General features: G+C 41.8%; 1 protein-coding gene across 1 annotated transcript in view; it reads left to right on the forward strand.

Annotated features, from left to right (window-relative positions):
• mdga1 (MAM domain containing glycosylphosphatidylinositol anchor 1) overlaps window positions 1–19377 on the forward strand; it is a 184151-nt gene that overhangs the window by 67541 nt on the left and 97233 nt on the right. Inside the window, 1 exon segment of the mRNA XM_084006809.1 lies at window positions 11423–11597. Coding sequence (XP_083862935.1) covers window positions 11423–11597 — 175 coding nt within the window.

Below are 19377 nucleotides of genomic sequence, written 5' to 3' on the forward strand. Positions count from 1 at the left end.
TCTATCACTGGTTTCCCTGCTTTGTTCGGCGGAGCTGCTCGTGTCCCACATTTTGATGGGTCTGTTTAAGATCACAGGAATATGATGTATGATTTCTGATTGGCGGTGGATTTTCTTATGCATTTTCGGTCTAGATTCATCACTGGGAAAGACTTGGACGGTGTGTATTATTATTGGAACGTGAAGACCGTTTTGCTCCCAAAACTTTAATCTGTTCCTTCTCAGAGATGATGTAGACTCTCACATACTCTTCCTCTCTCTCTCTCTCTCTCTCTCTCTCTCTCTCTCTCTCTCTCTCTCTCTCTCTCTCTCTCTCTCTCTCTCTCTCTCTCTCTCTCTCTCACCTCTCAGAAGGAGGAGGATCCAATTTAGCCATGTGAAGCCGGCCCAATAAATAGCTGCTTTACCGAGAATGAGTCTGATTGAGGATTTATCCAATCCTTTATCAAGACTGATTGTTTACCTTTCCCTGAGCTTGATTGGATTGAAAAGAGAGCTCTCGCTCTGATCCATACAGAGGAGAGAGAAATCTAATCATTCTCACTCTGTCCGTCTGTCTTTGTCTTTATCTTTCTTTCTTCCTCTTTTTTTTTTTGTTGTTGCAGCCTCACACTGCCTCTTTCTCTCCCACTCTCTCTTTGTCTTTCTCACTCCTCCCATCTCTCACCACCAATGTCTTCACATCTTTTGGGTCTCTCTGCTCTTCTTTCACCCCCATCTTATTTCTCTCCAAACTGATCTTTCTTCTCTTAGTTCCTGTCCCCATCTAGCTCTCCTAATTTCTCCATCCCTTGCCCCTTTTCTCTATTTCTTTTAGGCTTCTCTCTCTTCTATCTTCTCCACACTTCAGACTAACTGCAATGAGCCATACATCAAGTCAGAAACACTTAGTTCACCCCGAGGAGCACCTTGACTAAAGAAAGTACATTTTGTGTGTGTATTTTTGTGAAAAACAAACAAAAGCAAACAGTTTTGTATTTAAAGCATTTCAGTACGCAAAAGGCTACAGTGTGACCTGATGATATGCAAGATTTCCCTCCTATACTGTCAAGCTTATTAATTATGTCTCTGTACTTTAATAATTCAAAAAAGGAAGAAGAAAACAAAAAATAACTTGTATTAGAGGTCACCTAGAAGGTGCTTGTAGCGTTGTGCAAGTGAACTCCGGGGACAGCAGGGTATTTAGTTAACAAAGCACTGTAGTCTCACTCACAAAGCTTTTCTTGTTACGCACACACACGTAGGCACACACACACACACGCACACACACACACACACACACACACACACACACACATATGCTCACATGGCTTCTTCAAGAACACAATAGGAGAGTAAATGGTTTTTCTGAAAGTGATTCCTACCTCCTTATTATTTATTCATGGGTCTGCTGGTCATTGCAACCTTGAGACCGTGTGTGTGTGTGTGTGTGTGTGTGATGAGTTCTATAAGGGAGAGAGAGACATAGAAGAGAAAAGTGAAGAGACAGAGAAAAGAAAGAAGTGTGGGGGGAGGGAGATGGGCTGCGGTCTGGAATATGGGTTTGGATTTCCGTCCTTGAGGGGTGAGTGGAAGGCGATCAATAGTGAGGCTGATCGGGTGGCAGCACGAGGCTGCACAGGCACTCAGTGGGAACACGACCTAGACACAAACAAGGTCACCAACCGACCCCTAACTGGACAAAGAGACAGAAAGCAGAGGAAGAAGAGAGGAGAAGAAGAAGATCAAGATGGGTAGAAAGGGGTTAAGGGGGGGGGGGGGGGGGTCAAGTGGAAAGAGAGGTTGATGGCAGCAAATTAAAGAAGGAGCAGTGCAGATGATAAATATAGAAAGAGGTAAAGGAGATCACCTCTTTATGTGGTATTTCTGAAAGGGAAGGACCTTTGACTCTCGGGTGATGCAACTCCTTTTAAAACCTCAAGAAGAAACTCACAAGCTGTTACATCCACAACCACATGCTTGAGTATATGAAATGTGTGTGTGTCTGAGAGTGTGAATGTGAATAAGAACCAAAGAGAGAGGTGAAAGAGAAAAAAAAAACATGAGAAAACAAAATAAAAAGAGATCAGTAAAATAATTCATTATAACCATGAAGCAATACATCTATGGAATTTAAACTTCCACTAAGAGGAGATAGAGCATCTTCTGCAGTACACATCATTGGGCAACTCTGAATCTTTTATACACAGTATGCTGCATGCAAAAGCATTTTTTTGTTGTTGTTTTGGAAGACCATTCTGTTGTCTAGCTATACTGCACATACAGGTGCTTAATATGTAAATGCATATACACATATAAGTAGAGAGGGAGTAAAATGTGGCATAGTTAAAACTGGTTTAAAGTACAGTAGGTGAAATTGCTGACATCATGAAGACTGTCTGGATACATTCAGTAATAAACCATCTCACTGCAATCACTTATCCAACACTTGATGAAGGCGGCTTTAACGCGGCTTTGTGCCATGTCTGCATATCACACTCTAGTCCTGTTGTGTTTCTACATTCTCTTTGAAGTCGACTACTTCAGGTGAGTGTGTTCGAGTGCATGACAAAGTCTTGGCGTCCGTGTCCTTGACTGCTTGATGCCACGAGACGGAAGAGAACAAAGACAAAAATCAAATTAGATCGCAAAGCAAAAACAAAAACACTTGATATCGCTGGTGATGAGTCTGGGGGTACAGGTATGTGCTGGACTCCTATATACCTTGTCTGTATGGTGTCTCTGGAGTGTCTGCTGCCGTGGCAACGCACTGTACTTTTCAGACAAGCCCTTCTCTGAGGCTAAAAATAATAAAGGTGATGTCTAAATGCTTGTGTCTGTGCTCACAAAGTTAAATGAAATGGTTGGAAAAAAGTAGACTCTCGATATTGAATAAGGGCTAGACAGGGTTATATGAGCAAACAGGCGGGTGATTTCAGTTTGTGTTGGTGTGTCACATATTTTCCAGTTGGTGTGTCACATGTTTTCCAGTAACTTTTGAAATATGAGTTAATTACAATTTTTTGATCCTGTGTTGTGTCTGTGAAATCAGTGGCTGTGCATTGGTTTTCTGGAACATATTGGTTAATATTTAATCCCTTAATTTACTCTTATTATTGTTATTATTATTAGATTAACAGAAAATAGAATAAAAACAGAACCCCATGATATCATAGAAAGAATATAGAATGCCAATTAAAGAACAAACCCTTGAATTCAAAACAGATGAAATGCACAATTTATGGAAGTGCATATAAAAAATACTGAAACAAGCACAGTTTAAATCCCTAATGACAATGAAGTTAAGACATAAAATGGTTGGGCTGCAGCTATCAATTATTTTAGTAATCAAATATTCTACAGATAATTCCAAGTAAATATACAAAAGAGAAAAGAAGTCATCTCTTAAATTGAAGAACTCATTGGCTTCTTTAACATTGTGATTGCTATTAAATTTAATTTTATAATATTATGAGTCAAAACTAAACCCCTTTAGTACAATTAATAGCCATATTACATGCATGGTGTTAAAGAAACAATTGGAGTCATGGAGGAATCGTTTCAGCACTATAAAATACCGCAGTATAAATAAGTGATGTGACTAAGGAAAAGGAGAAAATGTGTAATTAACAGGGGCTGTAATCAATGTGGAACAGCTAAAAGGTGTTGATCTGCTGAGCTTTTTAAAAAATGATATTGTATAATCTGGAGCACAGATGGCCTTGTTAATCATTAATACAATTTAAAAATGTATTTTTAAAAGTAATGGAAAGCCGTGATGATAAAATGCTTCGGTTGAGGCACACAACCGGGAGGCGGTCATTCTGGTGCAGAGACGATATTGCTTAGTGCCCTTAAAAGTTGTGTCGGTTTCAAAAGTTTCACATTTTACTGGAGACTATGTGGTTGCTTGTGAGCGATTGACCAGGTTATTGATGGTATTAAATAAAGTGTGAGGATTATGCTGACTAGCAGAGATTAACTGTGAAAAGTATTGGCCTCCAGCCTCCCTCACTTTATCATTTAACGCTGTGATAAATCTCTAAATGATCGATAGTGCACTTGTAATTGACTTTATTTCCACTTTCTTTTGCTCCCATGCATAATCTTTTAAGAGTCCGAATGTCCTCCTTTATCCAGGGGGTCGCTCGTACAAGATGCAACCTCATCCAGACTAGAAAGGCACACTTTATGATGTCTCTTTTATTTGTCTCTGAATAATACGTCAGATACACATACTGTGTCCGTCAGGCCTTTTCTTTATTTCCCTCCCTCCTCCTATTTCTCATTCCTCAGCATCGCCGGGCCACTCAGCAATGATATCATCTGCTCTACACACACACACAGACGCACACTAAAAAGGCGGGAGCTCCGATTTCTCCATATCATGCTGCGCTCGGGCTAATTAGCACTCGCTCATTACAACAAACACGTCCAACATGGGCGGAGCGTGTGAGGTTACGGCTGACTCGGCTGCTGACGGCCGTCAACACGCACGCACACACACACACAGACACACATACAACACACACACACACACACACACACACACACAGACCGTGTCTCTCAGAGAGAGATGCTCTGCAGATTCTGTCCGACAGAGTTTGTTCCACTCTGACTCGAGCAGTTTGATGGTCGAAAATGCTCAGAAAAAGATAAAAGAAGTGAATTATGTAATTGTACGTTTTGTTTTGAAAATGAGGCAACTAAGTAGATAGTCTCAATATGCTTCAAGTCAGTGGAAGACATCTGTTGAGCTTCAGTTTTATGCTTACAGACAAATATATTACACAGCGCCAACGCCTTCATGCATGCACAAGTGGTATAAACGGCACATATCCTTGTACGGAGATCACAACATTATCGTAAATGATGATGACTCCCCCCTGCTTCCTTTAATTTCGCCGCAGACTCGGTCTCATATTACACCGGCAGAAAGAGCGATAAAGGCATTCGTATTGTGTGTCAAGGTTAGAGTGAGTGATGGTGTATTCAATATCAATGAGTCAGTTTTATTGGACTTTGTGCAGGGTGATCTGTGCACCGAGGGGCTGGGAGATGGTTCACTCTCATAAGTGTGTGAAACGGACAGACTTTTATTCCAATACAGGTGGCTCCATTGAACGACTCGTGTGAGAGCTTATTGATGCAAAGTCAATTATCTTCATATTGACAATAATCCAGTTACGTGACTGGCTTAAAGTAGTCCTGCCAATTACCTACAGTAAGCTATCGATTGCACATTGAAACGGGCGATCACAAATAAAAGAATACATAATGAAAACGCCATTTAACTGACATTTGTCTAATCTTTTCCCTTCTCTGTTAAATGTCTGCTCTGCATTCCCCATTTAGTTTTTTTCCCCATATTTCTCATTTCCTGATCCAATCTTTGTTTTCTTTTTGTTTTTCTCTATTATCGATCATGCTTTTAGTTTGTCCTAAGTTCGTCTGTGTGCCTTGGTTACGCTTCCTTGTCTCTCTCCTCCCTTCCCTACTCTACCCTGTCTTTTTTTGTGCCTTTCCTCTAATCTCTTCTTCTTTTTCTCCATTTCATCCTCTTTTCACTGCTAATGTCTTCTCTCCTACCCCGTGTTTTTTCATTCATTTCCAGATGAAAGAAAACTCTCCCATACATTCCTCCTTCTTAGCTCTCTTCTCCTAGAGCTTGCCAACGCGTGATGCTATGAATCAGAAAAGCAACGTCCATTCAGGCAGAGATACATGAAATTATATTTATTTTGTAGTTCTTGTCCCTCGCTATTTTAACCATGCAGTCATTCTCCCTCTCCGTTGCTTTGCTCTGTCCCTTCTATCTTCTCACAGTCACATATCATTAGAATGGATATTTGCACGTTTGTTTTAATCTTGTTATATGTCATCCACACCTTGTTACGCTAAGTTTTCCACAATCGACTTGCCCTACAACTCTTTTTGTCATTCATGCCGTTTTCTCTCTTCTTCCGCCACGCTTTCCCTCAGACATCACCTCCTGTGTGTGTACACATGTATTTGACTAAGTCTGAGCGCCGCTGTGTGTTTGTGTGGGTCTGCAGCCGTGCCAAGTAGTATTCCCCGATAACAGGATTACCATCTTAAGCCTATTCATGGTAAGTGAGCCAGTTGGACGGATAAAGCACTGTATCGTCGACTCCGCTGGCGTTACATCAAGAAAAGAGTTAGATAAATTGTAGAAGGCATGCCTAGCAAGCTCATGGTGAGTAGCTGAGAGGGAATATAACAGAATGGATTCAAAATCTGACATCCCGGTTAGAAGCAGTGGTTTAAAGGGGGGGGAGCCTTTACAAGCTAAGCATCGCTTAAAGTGACTGAAACAAGGAGGAATTTAACCTTTCACAGTGGTTGATGATACATTTCACTGAATATGAACGTTGCCGACTGAGCCCGCAAAACAGGGAGACGTAATGGTAACATTTTAAGGTGAAAAGCATGGCGGTGAAAACATGAAGACATGAACATCAATAATTGTCAGAAATCCTGATGATTGAAATACTTAGTAAGTAGTTGCATTAATACCCTCACCATAAAATGCCACCAATGTGGATATTATTCGCTAGCCAGATGGATCATTGTTTAGAAATATAAATGTCGACATGTGACGCAATCAACAGGTGCCTTGTCCAGTTAGTTAGCTGCACCATAATGATTCTGGATCAGATAGGGCCCTTTGTCTGCATGGTCTTTATGATGTGTGAGAGCGAGATGTAAACAACCATCTCAAACCTCCTATTTCTAAGCTAAGTGCCAACTCAGTATTAAGGTCTCTCATGCATCGTTGTGTGGTGTTGACAGTTTCCAGTTAAGACAGCGGGGCAAAAGGGTTCGACAGCCGTTGGCCCACGTCGGCTTGATTGTGTAGGGAAGTGAGAGGCTCGGAGACAGATCAAAAGGGGAGAGAAAGTGTGTGTGTGTGTGTGTGTGTGTGTGTGTGAAGGGGAGGTAAGATAGATTAGATGTGTAGAGAGAAACAGAGCGAGACAGTCAAAAGAAAGGGAAGAGACCACACACACACAAACACCCACACAGATTAGAGAGTGAGGTGTTTAGACAGACAGCTGCAGGCCACCGACCCGTCAATATGGCTGACACACATTGGCTTTCTTCTCCCTCACCACCTAAAGGTGCGCACACCTTTCACACTTCCTCTTCTCGTCTCGTCTCTACCTTCACTGTTTCTGATCCATATTCATTGTGCATCATTAGCTGCTCTTCTCTCTTCCTCTATAGGTTAACACTAACTTATTGATTTGAAGCTGAACCTTTTTATCAGGCTCACACAGCCAAAACCTGATATAATCTGTTATTTTGGTCTGCTGAACATTAGAAGCTTTAATATGTCAGGTTTATCTTTTCTATTGGATTGCATTAGATTTAGCGAGGTTTATGTGCCTAATATACTAGCCACCTGGGTGATTTGTTAAGAAAGTCCATCTGTATTATGGCGTACAGCAGATTTACTGGGGCTGGAGATGCTATGAACTGCTACTGAGAACCTGTTGACTTGCTTGTCAGGTCGCAACATGGTCAACAGTGCCAATAAAGTCAATTTCACTTTACACCTAGAGCAGGACTAAAATAGGCTTGGGATTTTCAAAGTCAATGAATTTCATAGTCCCAACATCACCCAGGAGCAAGCAGCAGACGAGCTTCTCGAGCAGACCAGGCTCTTTGGTTCCATCTGCATTTGGTGTTGGTAGTAATATTAGCAATAGTAGTGATGTTAACAGTTGTAGTCCATGGTGGTAGATGGTGCTATCTCCAACATTTCACCATAGACCAGACAACAGTCCACAAATACATCTGTGCTGCTGTGTGAATGCAGCTTGACAGGACTGCTGTCGACTGCCTTTTACATTTTAAACAGAGCCCACCGACCAAAACTGTCTTCACTTTCTGGGTTTAACCATTGAAACTTCACAGCAGCCAAATAACACCTGGTGAAGTCTGACAACAGATGCTATGCCAGGCAGTAGGGGGTACCAAACTCTAGACTTATTTGTATCAAAGAGCACAAATGGCAAGGGAAACAAATAATTATTATGGATTAATCGAAGGTAAAGATTGTGAAAGATGATTAGCCACTGGTATTTTGGATATGCCCCCCCCAGTAAAACCACACACATAAATTGGTCCCCAACTAGCTCCTTACAATACTTCGTCGAGACTGTTCCCCGCACTGTTTCTGTTCTCCCGTCGAAACATCTGTGTCTTAGACAGCTCACAGCTCCCCCAGCTGAATACAGAAGCTGTGAACAAAACCTGCTGCATTTCATGTTGAGCCGGATCCCAGGGGATCCCTCGCCTTCCCTTCACATTACACTTCTAACCAAATGTAAGAGCTATTATAACAAAAGGCTCCGACTCAACGAATGCAACTTTATTTCCTGGCATGTGTGTGAATTGGTGGATGTGGGTGGGTGGGGGGAGGTTTATGTGTGTAAATGGATGTGCATTTAGACACAAGAACTGATGCAAAGTCATTGTTTGGCTTTCACATGCTTTTGTAAAGGAATAAAGAATGTGAAGAGAAAAGTGCCCCAGACAGGGATAAGATGAGGGAGAGAAAAAGGTCCGGGAGAGATATCCAGACCGATCCGTCGGGACCAGAGCGGGAAAAAAATAGAGCGGTGTCACACGTCTATTGAGGGAAGAGAGAAGAAAGAGGTGTTGTGGGAGAGCGAAGGGGGTCAGGGAAAGAGAACGCAGGTGATGGTTTTTAAGTGGCGGGTGTCACAGGCAGATATAGGCTCCTCTGCCGCCTGCCTGTCATCTGCATCGCACACAATGTCCCCCTTTATTCACGCTATCACCTCTCTCTATTTTGCTTCATCTGCCTTCCCCCAGCAGAGCAACTCCGAGTGTGATGCACTATTTCTCTCCCCATCACACAGCTGCCAGCGATACCGTATATATCATTCCCTCTCATTCTCGCGCTCACTCGCCGAGAAAAAAAAAGAAAAAAAAAACTCTCACTTACACATGCAATCTTTTTTTTCTTTTTCTTACGCACACACCCTCTCGTTACCTACTCCTCACCGACTCATATCTTTTCTCAAATTTTGTCGGTTCCCTTGCATACTTTGCTCGTCTTTTACCCCAGGATGTCCTTATAAGTATACTCTTAGCATTATTATTGTACGCTCATGTGCTACTTCCACTTCCACTGACTTTCTTTAATCTTTTGAGAGCAAAAGATCAACCCCGATTTCATGCTCAACACACACACACACACACACACACACACACACACACACACAGAGAGAGAGAGAGAGATAGAGAGAGAGAGAAAAGGGACAAGACATTAAGCATTAAGTAACTGCTTTTAACCAAAATGTAATATTTTACATTATTGTCCCAAAGCCCATTTCACATAATCTCGCCATTAAAATGATTCTAAATTTGAAACTAATCTTAATGTTCCTGAACTCTAATCCCATGCATAACTCTCCACAGTGAGAGCAAACAAATTGTCTTACAAAATGTGTAAGATTCACTCATCTCTTAATCCTTGAATGGAAAGGATAAAAGCAGGAAAACACATGCACACACCACGCTCACTTTTACTCCCCTTTTCCACACACACAAGCTCCACACAACACACATGCACGCACACACACACACACACACACGCACGCATGCAAACGGGAGTCACTAAACCATGGAGAGACAGGGTTCGGTTCATTGCTCACTTTGGCTTGGTTGATCAATGGCAGTCTGCCTCCTCCAAATCCTTCCCGCAAACAGAGCTGAATAAACAGCGCAGGCAGAGTTTACACAGGCTCTGATAATCTGCTAATCCATATAACCTGCTTTCTAACCATCACACACACGCACACACACACACAGACACACGCATGCATGCAGGAGTGAATATGTACACCAGTACAGAGGACATATTCAAAAACACAAGCAGGCAACTGTGCATGAAAGCAGGAAACACACACTTCAAAGCACAACATTTGCATGTGTACGCACGCACACACACACAGACACAAACTGTATCGGTGACTTTTGCCCATTATCCTCTCTGACCTCCTCAACAGGGCATGGTTGATAGTCTCGTTGAGGTTGATAACAGACAGAAGGGTTAATAGGGATTAATGGACTGCACACACGCACGAGTGAGAATAACATTCCAGTGCTGATGAGTTTACATGCTTTCATGTATATCTCTCTCTCCGTGTGTGTGTGTGTGTGTGTGTGTGTGTTTGTGCGTGCGTGTGCGTGCGTGCGTGCATGCACTTGATTAATCGAGTGAATGTATCATGTAGCTGTCGGCCATGCAGCATTCCCACGGCTTGATGGGATAATTGAGGCGTGAAAAAGCCATACAGAGTTTGTCAAAACTCTTAATGGTCTGATTTTAGCATCATGGACACCATGAGTACAGCACTTAGTGTCCTCAGCTTCTACTCCATGGAGCAAACACAGATTTTATCACTGGAAAAGGAGTTTTACGGGTTATTCAATTTTTTTTTTTAGATTCTGGATCGCAGGTTTTTCTTTATGTACCTTTCAGCCATTCTGAATGACACTATGCGCATGAGGACGATGTCATTTCTCTGTCACAGCTGTGAACGAGAGTCATAACTCTGACAGCCGAGAATGTAAACATGTTGGTTTTGCTAAAATAACTTATGGTGTGGTCTTCTGTGGAAAAGAGTTGACTTTCAGTGTGTCCTCCAGGATGCCTCAGTACAATGTGACATCACTGTTGGGAATGATAACAGGTGCAAAAGAGAAACCGAATCAAAACGTTCCAGAGAGGGCAGTGACACTCAATCAAGGTTATACAGTCTGTTGAAGAAGTACATGTCACTCATTTTCTTTGTTCTTAGTTACTTTTAAATGTTTCTTTTATCAATGTAATTATGAGTTTTGTGCATAAACATCAATATTTGTATGGGCAGTCTGCCCAGGGCAGACATACTTGAGTGAGTGCTTTTCAGCATTTTTGATTATATGGTGTCTTTTACTTCTGTTTTATGTTTTTATATTTTTTATCATTAATGTACAGCACTTTGTTTCAGCTGCTGTTGTTTTTTAAAGTGGTTTATAAGTTTTAAGTGGGCTAAGTTTTAAGTTTTTCGGAAATCAAATGTCAAAGCCTGCCTTCCTTCTCTGCCATATTTATATCTAAATTATGTTGTTTTAAGTGTTGATGGAGCAGTTCCAGTGTTACCATAGCCTACGTTTGTTTGATCCGAACTCCATTCAGAAAACAAGCATTTTAAAAGTTGATTGCTTATCGTCTTGTGCACAGAACATACAAACCATGACTTCTGACTTTTTACAAATTGTTGTCATCATGTAGTCATTTTGGCATCCTTCTAATCTGTTTGTAATTTAATGAGAATTAAATTGTTTATTTTGATCTGATCCTGCGGTCAAAATTTTTTTCTCCTCTTCATGTTCTCTTCAGGTACGATGGACGAAGACAGCAGGCAGTGCGTCAGACAAGTTCCAGGAAACATCCATCTACAACGAGACGCTGCGCATTGAGGGCATCCAGAGGGTGCAGGGGGGTCGCTACTACTGCAAGGCCGACAACGGGGTGGGGGTGGCTGCCATCAAGTCCATCCGCGTAGATGTGCAGTGTAAGTGGCTAGGGAGAAAGACGAGAAAAAAAAACTCCTTCCACTTCTGGACCACAGCTGACTATCACTACAGCTATTCCCACTGTTAGAGAAGCCCGAGAAGGGGAGAGATGGAAAGATTGGAGGAGGAAAGATGAAAGACAGATTGGAGTGATGATGAGATTTCAAGTGGGAATGGCTTCCAGGGGTATCTGATGACTTATGATGGAATTGATGAAAAGCATGGTATGAGGATTTGGAAGTGTGGGGGGGGGGGTCAATTGGTGGGGAAAATATGTTTTGTCAGATACTCCTGGAAAAATGTGAAGTCTGTGGGACATATCTAGAGTTTTATAATAGTTAGTCCAGGTGGTACGGGCTTCCTAACCCACTCTTTCTCAACTAACCCTACTCTTAAAATAGGGGGACAAAATATCACAACCACAAAATCAAGTTAATTGGCTGTTCAGACTAATCCTCAATGTTTCTTGCTGTTAAGATCTGTCACATCCTCAGATTTGAACGGGCCTGCCACAATTGGCGTGCACATTTCTAATTTCTAATCAGCTGATAATCAAGAGATCCTTTTCACACCTTGTTACACATCTTTGATACTGTTTGCCATACAAACCGACAGTTGAGAAGCAGTGTTGTGTTTTAGGGGCCCCGTGCTGCTGCTTGTTTCACTGCCCCACTGTCCCTGTGAGTCAGGGGCCAGATCATGGCGACAGGTTGACGCACATGCAGCCACGCACACCCGACACATCAATACTTTTATACAGTTTAATTTAATTCCCAGCACCCTAAAATTCTTACACACCCGTTACATCAGTTTATTGCATAGCTAGTTCTTTCCTTCATTGATTCAATCATTTTAATGGTAGGTTTATAGACTAGTAGAAAAGGGGGCTGATTTTCCAAGGGCCCTATAACCCTAAACATCCATTACCTGCCTTTCATTTGCTAAATGTATCTCTTCTTTGGCTCTGCTTTGTGTTCAGTACAACAACATGGCCTACACACACACACACACACACACACACACACACACACACACACATGCTCGCCCCATGCTTTTCCCTCCAGGATTTGCCACTTCCACCACCCTGCCTCAGCCTCTTAATGGGGCTCCACCCCCCACCTTTCTTTCTTTCTTCCCCCTCCCTTTCTGCTGATGGAGTTAGTTCTCCCAAGGTGCCAGCTTGGCCCCTGCTGGGGAGCTGGTAATTGCAGGGGGGCCTGGGTAGTAAACAGGTTGTGCGGTGAGTGTAGTTGTGACAGGAGCTCTGTGAAGCTAACCAGCTCTGACGGCCAATGCTTGTTCAATTCCCCATCCCCCCATGCTGCGTTACGCCCGGCGGCAATCAGCCATGCTTCCTAAACAGGGTGACTTCAGTGCTAGAACGATGTAACAATTAGCCTAACCTATACCGCAGAAAGAGAGAGAGAGAGAGAGAGAGAGAGAGAGAGAGAGAGAGAGAGAGAGAGAAATGAAAGTGGACGGAAAGATGGATTGGAAAGTGAGGAAAGGAGGGGGAGGCAGGGAGGGAAAAGCAAGGAGGGAACAAGCAGTATCCACCACACCTGATTGTCCCTGAAGATGCAGTTGGAAGCCAGCCGGAAAAGACCAAATTTACTCGAGAAGTACAGACGTACAAGTACATGTACTTATGTATATACTTTAATTTAAATACACACATGGGTGGCAGAATAAAAGAAAAATCAACACGGTTTTCTCTCTTCGTAAGGTGTTGAGTTGCAAAGCCACCAGAAATGCCTCGATACTCCTGACATTTATTCTTCTAGTCTCTGAAAATCTCCAATTGCGGCCATCCAGTGCGACCCTTCATGCTCTGAATGGGAGCTGCTGCCAGACCTATTTGTGTGATTGACAGGTCTGAATATATTAATTGTGATTGCTGCCTGTTTGACCAAAATCTGCTCCATCCAGACTCCTCTGTGTTGCCAAAATGTGGCTTTTCTGGCTCCAAACAACTGACAAGATGGCAGCAGGCAGCTAGTGGGAAATCCAAACTCCTGGCTCCTAAAAACCCTGTCAAAAGCCAATGGAAGGCATCACAGATGATATGTACATGTTTTTCTTCAGAGATACCACAAGATAAATGGTAAAAAAAAAAAGTGTTGGTCAAGTATGCAGGAGGAAATGGGTGAAAGGAAAATATTACTTTGAACAAAATAAACCCAGCAAACCGCTGACCATGATCCTATCGGATGTGTAGGCCAGATTGTATGTTATTACCCCAAAAGAACATACCTCTCTTACTTTTCCAGGAAAAAAACAAAACAATACAGGAAAAAGCTGAAATACAAAATAACAGAGATTGATTATTATTTATTTATTTGGCTGAGTAGTTGTTGAGGTAGTCATCATTTCTACTTGGAAGAAAAAGGTGAAGAGAGGAAAAGGAGGGAGAGGCAAGAAGAAATGGAATGTTGGGGGTGAAGAGGAAGAGAGAGAGAGAGAGAGAGAGAGAGAGTGAGAGAGAAATACATAATTAGGTAGATGCACTCATGCTTTCCAGCATCTAACAGACCAGTCATTGGACTAGAGGGCAGAACATGTTGTTACCTGCACTCGGTACAAACAAGACTCTCTGTCTCTCCCACCCAGTTTCTGTCTTTTTTTTACGTCTCAGCTCTTTTAAACTGAAATGGCCGTGCACTGCACTTTCCATTTACTCTTTGCTTTTTATTTCCCCTTCTCCTCCCCTGTTCATGTTGTCCTTTATGTTTTCATTCCTTCCTGCCATCCTCTCTGCGCCACACACACCACTGCGTGATGAAGCAGTGTGTTATTTTGTGTGTGTGTGTGTGTGTGTGTGAGATGTGAGTCAGCTGGGGTCTCTCCCTCTCCTCTCAGCTGTGAGACTCAACCAAACACAGCAGTGTCTGGCTTTAGGTCATCGGCCATGCGTGCAGCTTTAACTTTGCTTTCATACAGCCGCACGGGGGCAAGCAGGCGTGTGAGGCATCATGGGTGCACAAACACAAAACTCCGACTGCCTGCTCTTCACTGACAGATAGCATGCACACGTTGGCATTTACATATGTGCATATGTGCACGGATGCGTACAATACAGACACACGTGTGCTCAAATATGTCTAAACGCACACGCTCCCACTTAAAAGTGGTAGAGGGAGAGCAACGGTGGTAAAGAATGAAAGTCCCAGATATATTTTTTCATAGCGAACACCCGATACCTGCATGTCATTCTCTTCCTTTTGTCTTCTCTATCAGCATTCAAACATTTTCTAGTTTATTAGTTTATTTTTTGTTCCTATCCTCCCTGCTTTTCTCATTATCTAAACCCTCCTCGTTTCATTTCTATTAACCAGTGAATTAGTTATTTAGCACATATTTACTTATTAACCATATGGCTATTTGAATAAATCAGCTAGCACAGAACATGTGATGCCAGCCAGCTTATTGAATGTACATGCAAGACCTTCAGCCTACAAATCATGAATGTCTATGTACTTAATGAACAAACAGAGGTCGAGTGTCTCCTGTTGATCAAGCCCCTTTCAACATTTCCCCCCAAAACACACACAGTGACCTTTCCGTGAGTCTATAGCCACTTAGACAAGCTTCACTGATGCTTTTCACTCAGCAACACCTCATCAACCCATCACCCATTTCTGTTCTCAAGCGTCCTTGTTAGACCTCCATCACACAGGGGTCACCTGCATCGACCAGCTGACCAGTGACCTGGCACTCTAACCACTGAGGCAGTGGGGCAGTGAGCGGGCGGGTTTAACTTTGAGTAGCCTCTACTGATGGGATGGACTTGGTTCAGAAACCCAACTAGTGATATTTTAGCATAGATTCATCAGATTAAAAAAAATTGTATTGAATAGCCAAGCTCCTTCAAATCCTCTCTGTGGATACATTAACCTCATCAGGACGCAACCAGGTAAGTGGAAATTATTTGGGCAAATAAGGATGACGATGATGCTGATTATGTCAATGTTGGTGGCGATGTTGTGATGCCAGGGATGACGATGATGGTTTTCATGATGCTGTTGCCTTTGCTGGGTTTGTTTATTTCTGGTTTCTGGCATCTGTGAAGTAGTGGACGAGAGATCGTCGCAAAAGACCTTCTGGTCAGCTGATTTTTTTGTCAATGGAATAATGGAGCTACATGGATCTCCAAATGTACACAATCCCTTTCAAGGCTTTGGCAGCTATCACCCTGACTGCCACTTGCTATGGGAGGCAATAGAAGAATCTGTTATTCCACCACTATGGCTTTTAGAGAAGAAGAAACTCTAATGCGAGTGCTGTAGAACTTGACAGTGACACACAAAAACACACAAACAGACACACACACACTTTCACACCCATAAACAGCAGGCTGGCTGGTATTTACTCTGTCCGTTGTGTCCGTTGAGTCTCTTGTCACAACAATGGCTCTGTGCTTCAGGGTGACACGAGTCCTGGCTGGAGCAGGAGGGACGGACACACACACACACACACACACACACACACACACACACACACACACCATTTGACAGAGAAACCAGGTAAATGTGTGCTACAGACAGAGAAATGGACCAGCGTTAATACTGTAGGTAGTTTAAAACAGGATTGGATCTTTCAGTGGGATTGAGGCTGAAGCCACACGGAGGAGACTCGGGCCACCACATTACTGCCTGAGTCATACAGAGTGGCAAAAAACTTTCTTCCCTTTGCTTATCATTCCTTTCACATGTCCTTCCACGTGTTTCTCCCATCCTGACGTTCTGTTTATCTTCCTCTCCTTGGCACCCGAAGCATCTCTCCATGTGCGATACTTGTTATAACTCTCTGTTGCTCTTTATATATTTCTGTTTGTGCGTGCTTCTGTTTTCTCCATTGTCCAACCTCGTCTCTGTAGGATGTCTCTTCCACTTTCTTTTGTTAGTTTCATCCCCTGTCCGCTTTTCTCATTCTATGTCTCCATGCAGGGATGTTCATATGGTTGTTGTTGCACTACATAGTTAGAACAAGTAGAAATGTAAAGAATTACTTCAAATTCTTGGTAATGTGTCTGGAGAAAATGTTGTATGTTCTGTTGATTTTCCGACACATTCAAAAGGAATTGTTATGTGACTGTGGGCCTTGTGTCAGCTCAGTATTCTCAACAGATCACATTGTCTCATTCCGTGCTGCTTCGAAAGAGCTCTTACTCGCTTGCCACTCATTTTTGGCAGCTCTTGTTGTTAATGACCATGAATTCCTCATGATTCCCAATTTACCAAAATTAAAGACATCACCTATACCCTCACCAAATTTTCAATTCAACATGGGAAAACCCATTAAATATAGGTGAGAAAGACCTGTTGGATTGGTGGAAAGACCAACAAAAATGGTTTTGAGAGTTTTACTTTGTTTCTGGTCAGACTGACTGGAGTCTGGTGGGGTTTGTTTGCTACACAAATAAATTATAAAAATGTCCTTGTTGAATTTATTTATTATAGATCCACTTCGATGGGTCTCACATGACATCGCATCAGAAAAAGGGAAAAAAACAACTAATGTTCCCATCACTGCTGATCGAGCTGTTGCCTATAAATTGACTACTGCTGAATCCCGAATATTTCAAACAAGTTCCGTTTGTAACCTTTCACACTCACGGCAAAAGTCAGATGTTTCTGGGTGTTAGTGGGTTTTTGTTTGGAGAAAAGGGGCCTTGAATGTGTGGTTAATAGGCATATCTTTCTCCCAGGTATAATTAATAACATCAATGAAAGGCTCTGGTTACTTCATGCTGAGGCAGAATGTGCAATATCAGGGTGCCGCGAATGGAACAGCTACACCTGAATGCAGCCGTGAGGAAGCTCTATTCTAATACACAATGAAACTGCGGTGACAAGCGGAGGTATATAATGTGTGAGATTCTCAATGTTGGTGATGGATAATGAGATGTACAGCAAAGACACCCCATGTCGACGCAAGTGACATACGGTGCCATTCAAAAGCATAACATACAGAATCTGCATTGGCTGTAATCCCTTTGATGTCTAATTGTGTGTACAGCGGCTTGCCTCAATGTGGACATAGTTAGTCTTGTGTTGATTTTCTTGTCGGTGGTTCTGAGTTAAACATTTTGGTCATCGCTGATACTTAACATACACTTTTTTTATGTTGTTTATACACACTACTGGTTTTGCTGGGGGGAATGCAGATAATGACTGCAGGATGTTGATTTTGAGGAAATGTTGGTCCAAGCAGATGAATGTTTCAAAAAGACTTGAACTAAATTACTTTTCATGAAGCGGGCATTAATGGAATCACTATTATTTGCTAATATGATAATGATCAAATTTTATTTTATAGCACTTTTTAAAATGGCTTACAAATTGCTTTACAGATACAAAGCACACACAAAAAAAAAAAAATCTAAAACACGTATAGACATACAGTTACCACACATTTATTATATAAAAGACAACTTAAAGAAGTGGGATTTAAATGTTTTTTTTCCAAAAGAGTCACCAAATATATGTATCAAATAGAATGTCAAGATTCCTGAGGTTTTAGGAATATATTATGTGGTATTTTCTGGCCTAACAATAAACTCAGTTTTGTCTGAATTTAGCTGACTAAAGATAAGTGCCATCCTGTCCTTTTATAGCATTTTAACAGTTGTGGAGCATGTCTAGGTTGCTCAAGTCATCTGGTTTTACTGAAACATTAAACTGAGTGTCGTCCACATAACAGTACGCCAAAGCATCTGATTATCAAGGGAAGCATGTACAAAGACAATAGAATAGGGCTGAAGACTGAACCCTGAGGAACACCATATAACAGTGGAGCAGATGAGGACACCAGGAACCACTCGAGGGCTTTCCCTCAGACAACACATCTCAACGCATCATATAAACCGATAATGTGGATGGTATGATCAACGTTATCGAAGGCGCCACTAATGTCAAGTAAGACTAAGATAGACTGAGTTTTTTTGTTTTTTTTAAACCTCATTTGAATTTGTCAAAAAAAATTAGCTGCTCAGCAACATTTTCTTCCCCTAATACTTTAGAAATTAAAGTCATTTTTAAATTAGTCTGAAATAACCCAGAACAGATGGATCAATTTTTTTATTATTATTATTATTTAAACAGCTGGACACAAGCTGTCTGAAATTGAACAGGTACACAGCTGGAGGCAAGGGACAGATGTATGATTGTGAGTACAGCAGGGTCAATCATGTTGGATCTCTTTGAAATATTTAAGGGGTAAAATATCGAGATGGAAGGAGGACAGGATCGTAGTTAATGGAACAGAGGAAAACGGATTCATCACCAAAAATAATACTGATTGGTTGTTTACTATCTTGAGTCCCTATATGATGTGGTCTTGGATGGTTTTTATATGTGGGCCCTAGACCAAATGTGACGTAACATGCTTGACTCACTAGATGTGGTTTGCATTGTGCGAGTAAGTTATATATGACACGCTATTGCAATCCTTTCCAATAATTAAAGAAATAATCCAACAGTTCTTTACTTTTATATATAAGTCTTAAATGTCCCGTTTTATCGACTGCTCTGCTCTGCCATGGCACAATATTCTTTTATGTTCACTCCCAGACTAACTATCTGCTGTGTGTGTGTGTGTGTGTGTGTGTGTGTGTGTGTGTGTGTGTGTGTGCGTACAGACTATGTATCAATACAGTCAATAAATATTATTGATGGTCACAGGGAGTCTGTAGTCTTAAAGTGATAATAAAATCCCTCTTATTTCAAATCTTAGGGGAAACAAAAGAAATCCAGCCCAGAGCAGTTTGATTACCATCAG

Source organism: Eutrigla gurnardus (assembly GCF_963514095.1).
Source record: "Eutrigla gurnardus genome assembly, chromosome: 1".
In the NCBI taxonomy this organism is placed as follows: Eukaryota; Metazoa; Chordata; class Actinopteri; order Perciformes; family Triglidae; genus Eutrigla; species Eutrigla gurnardus.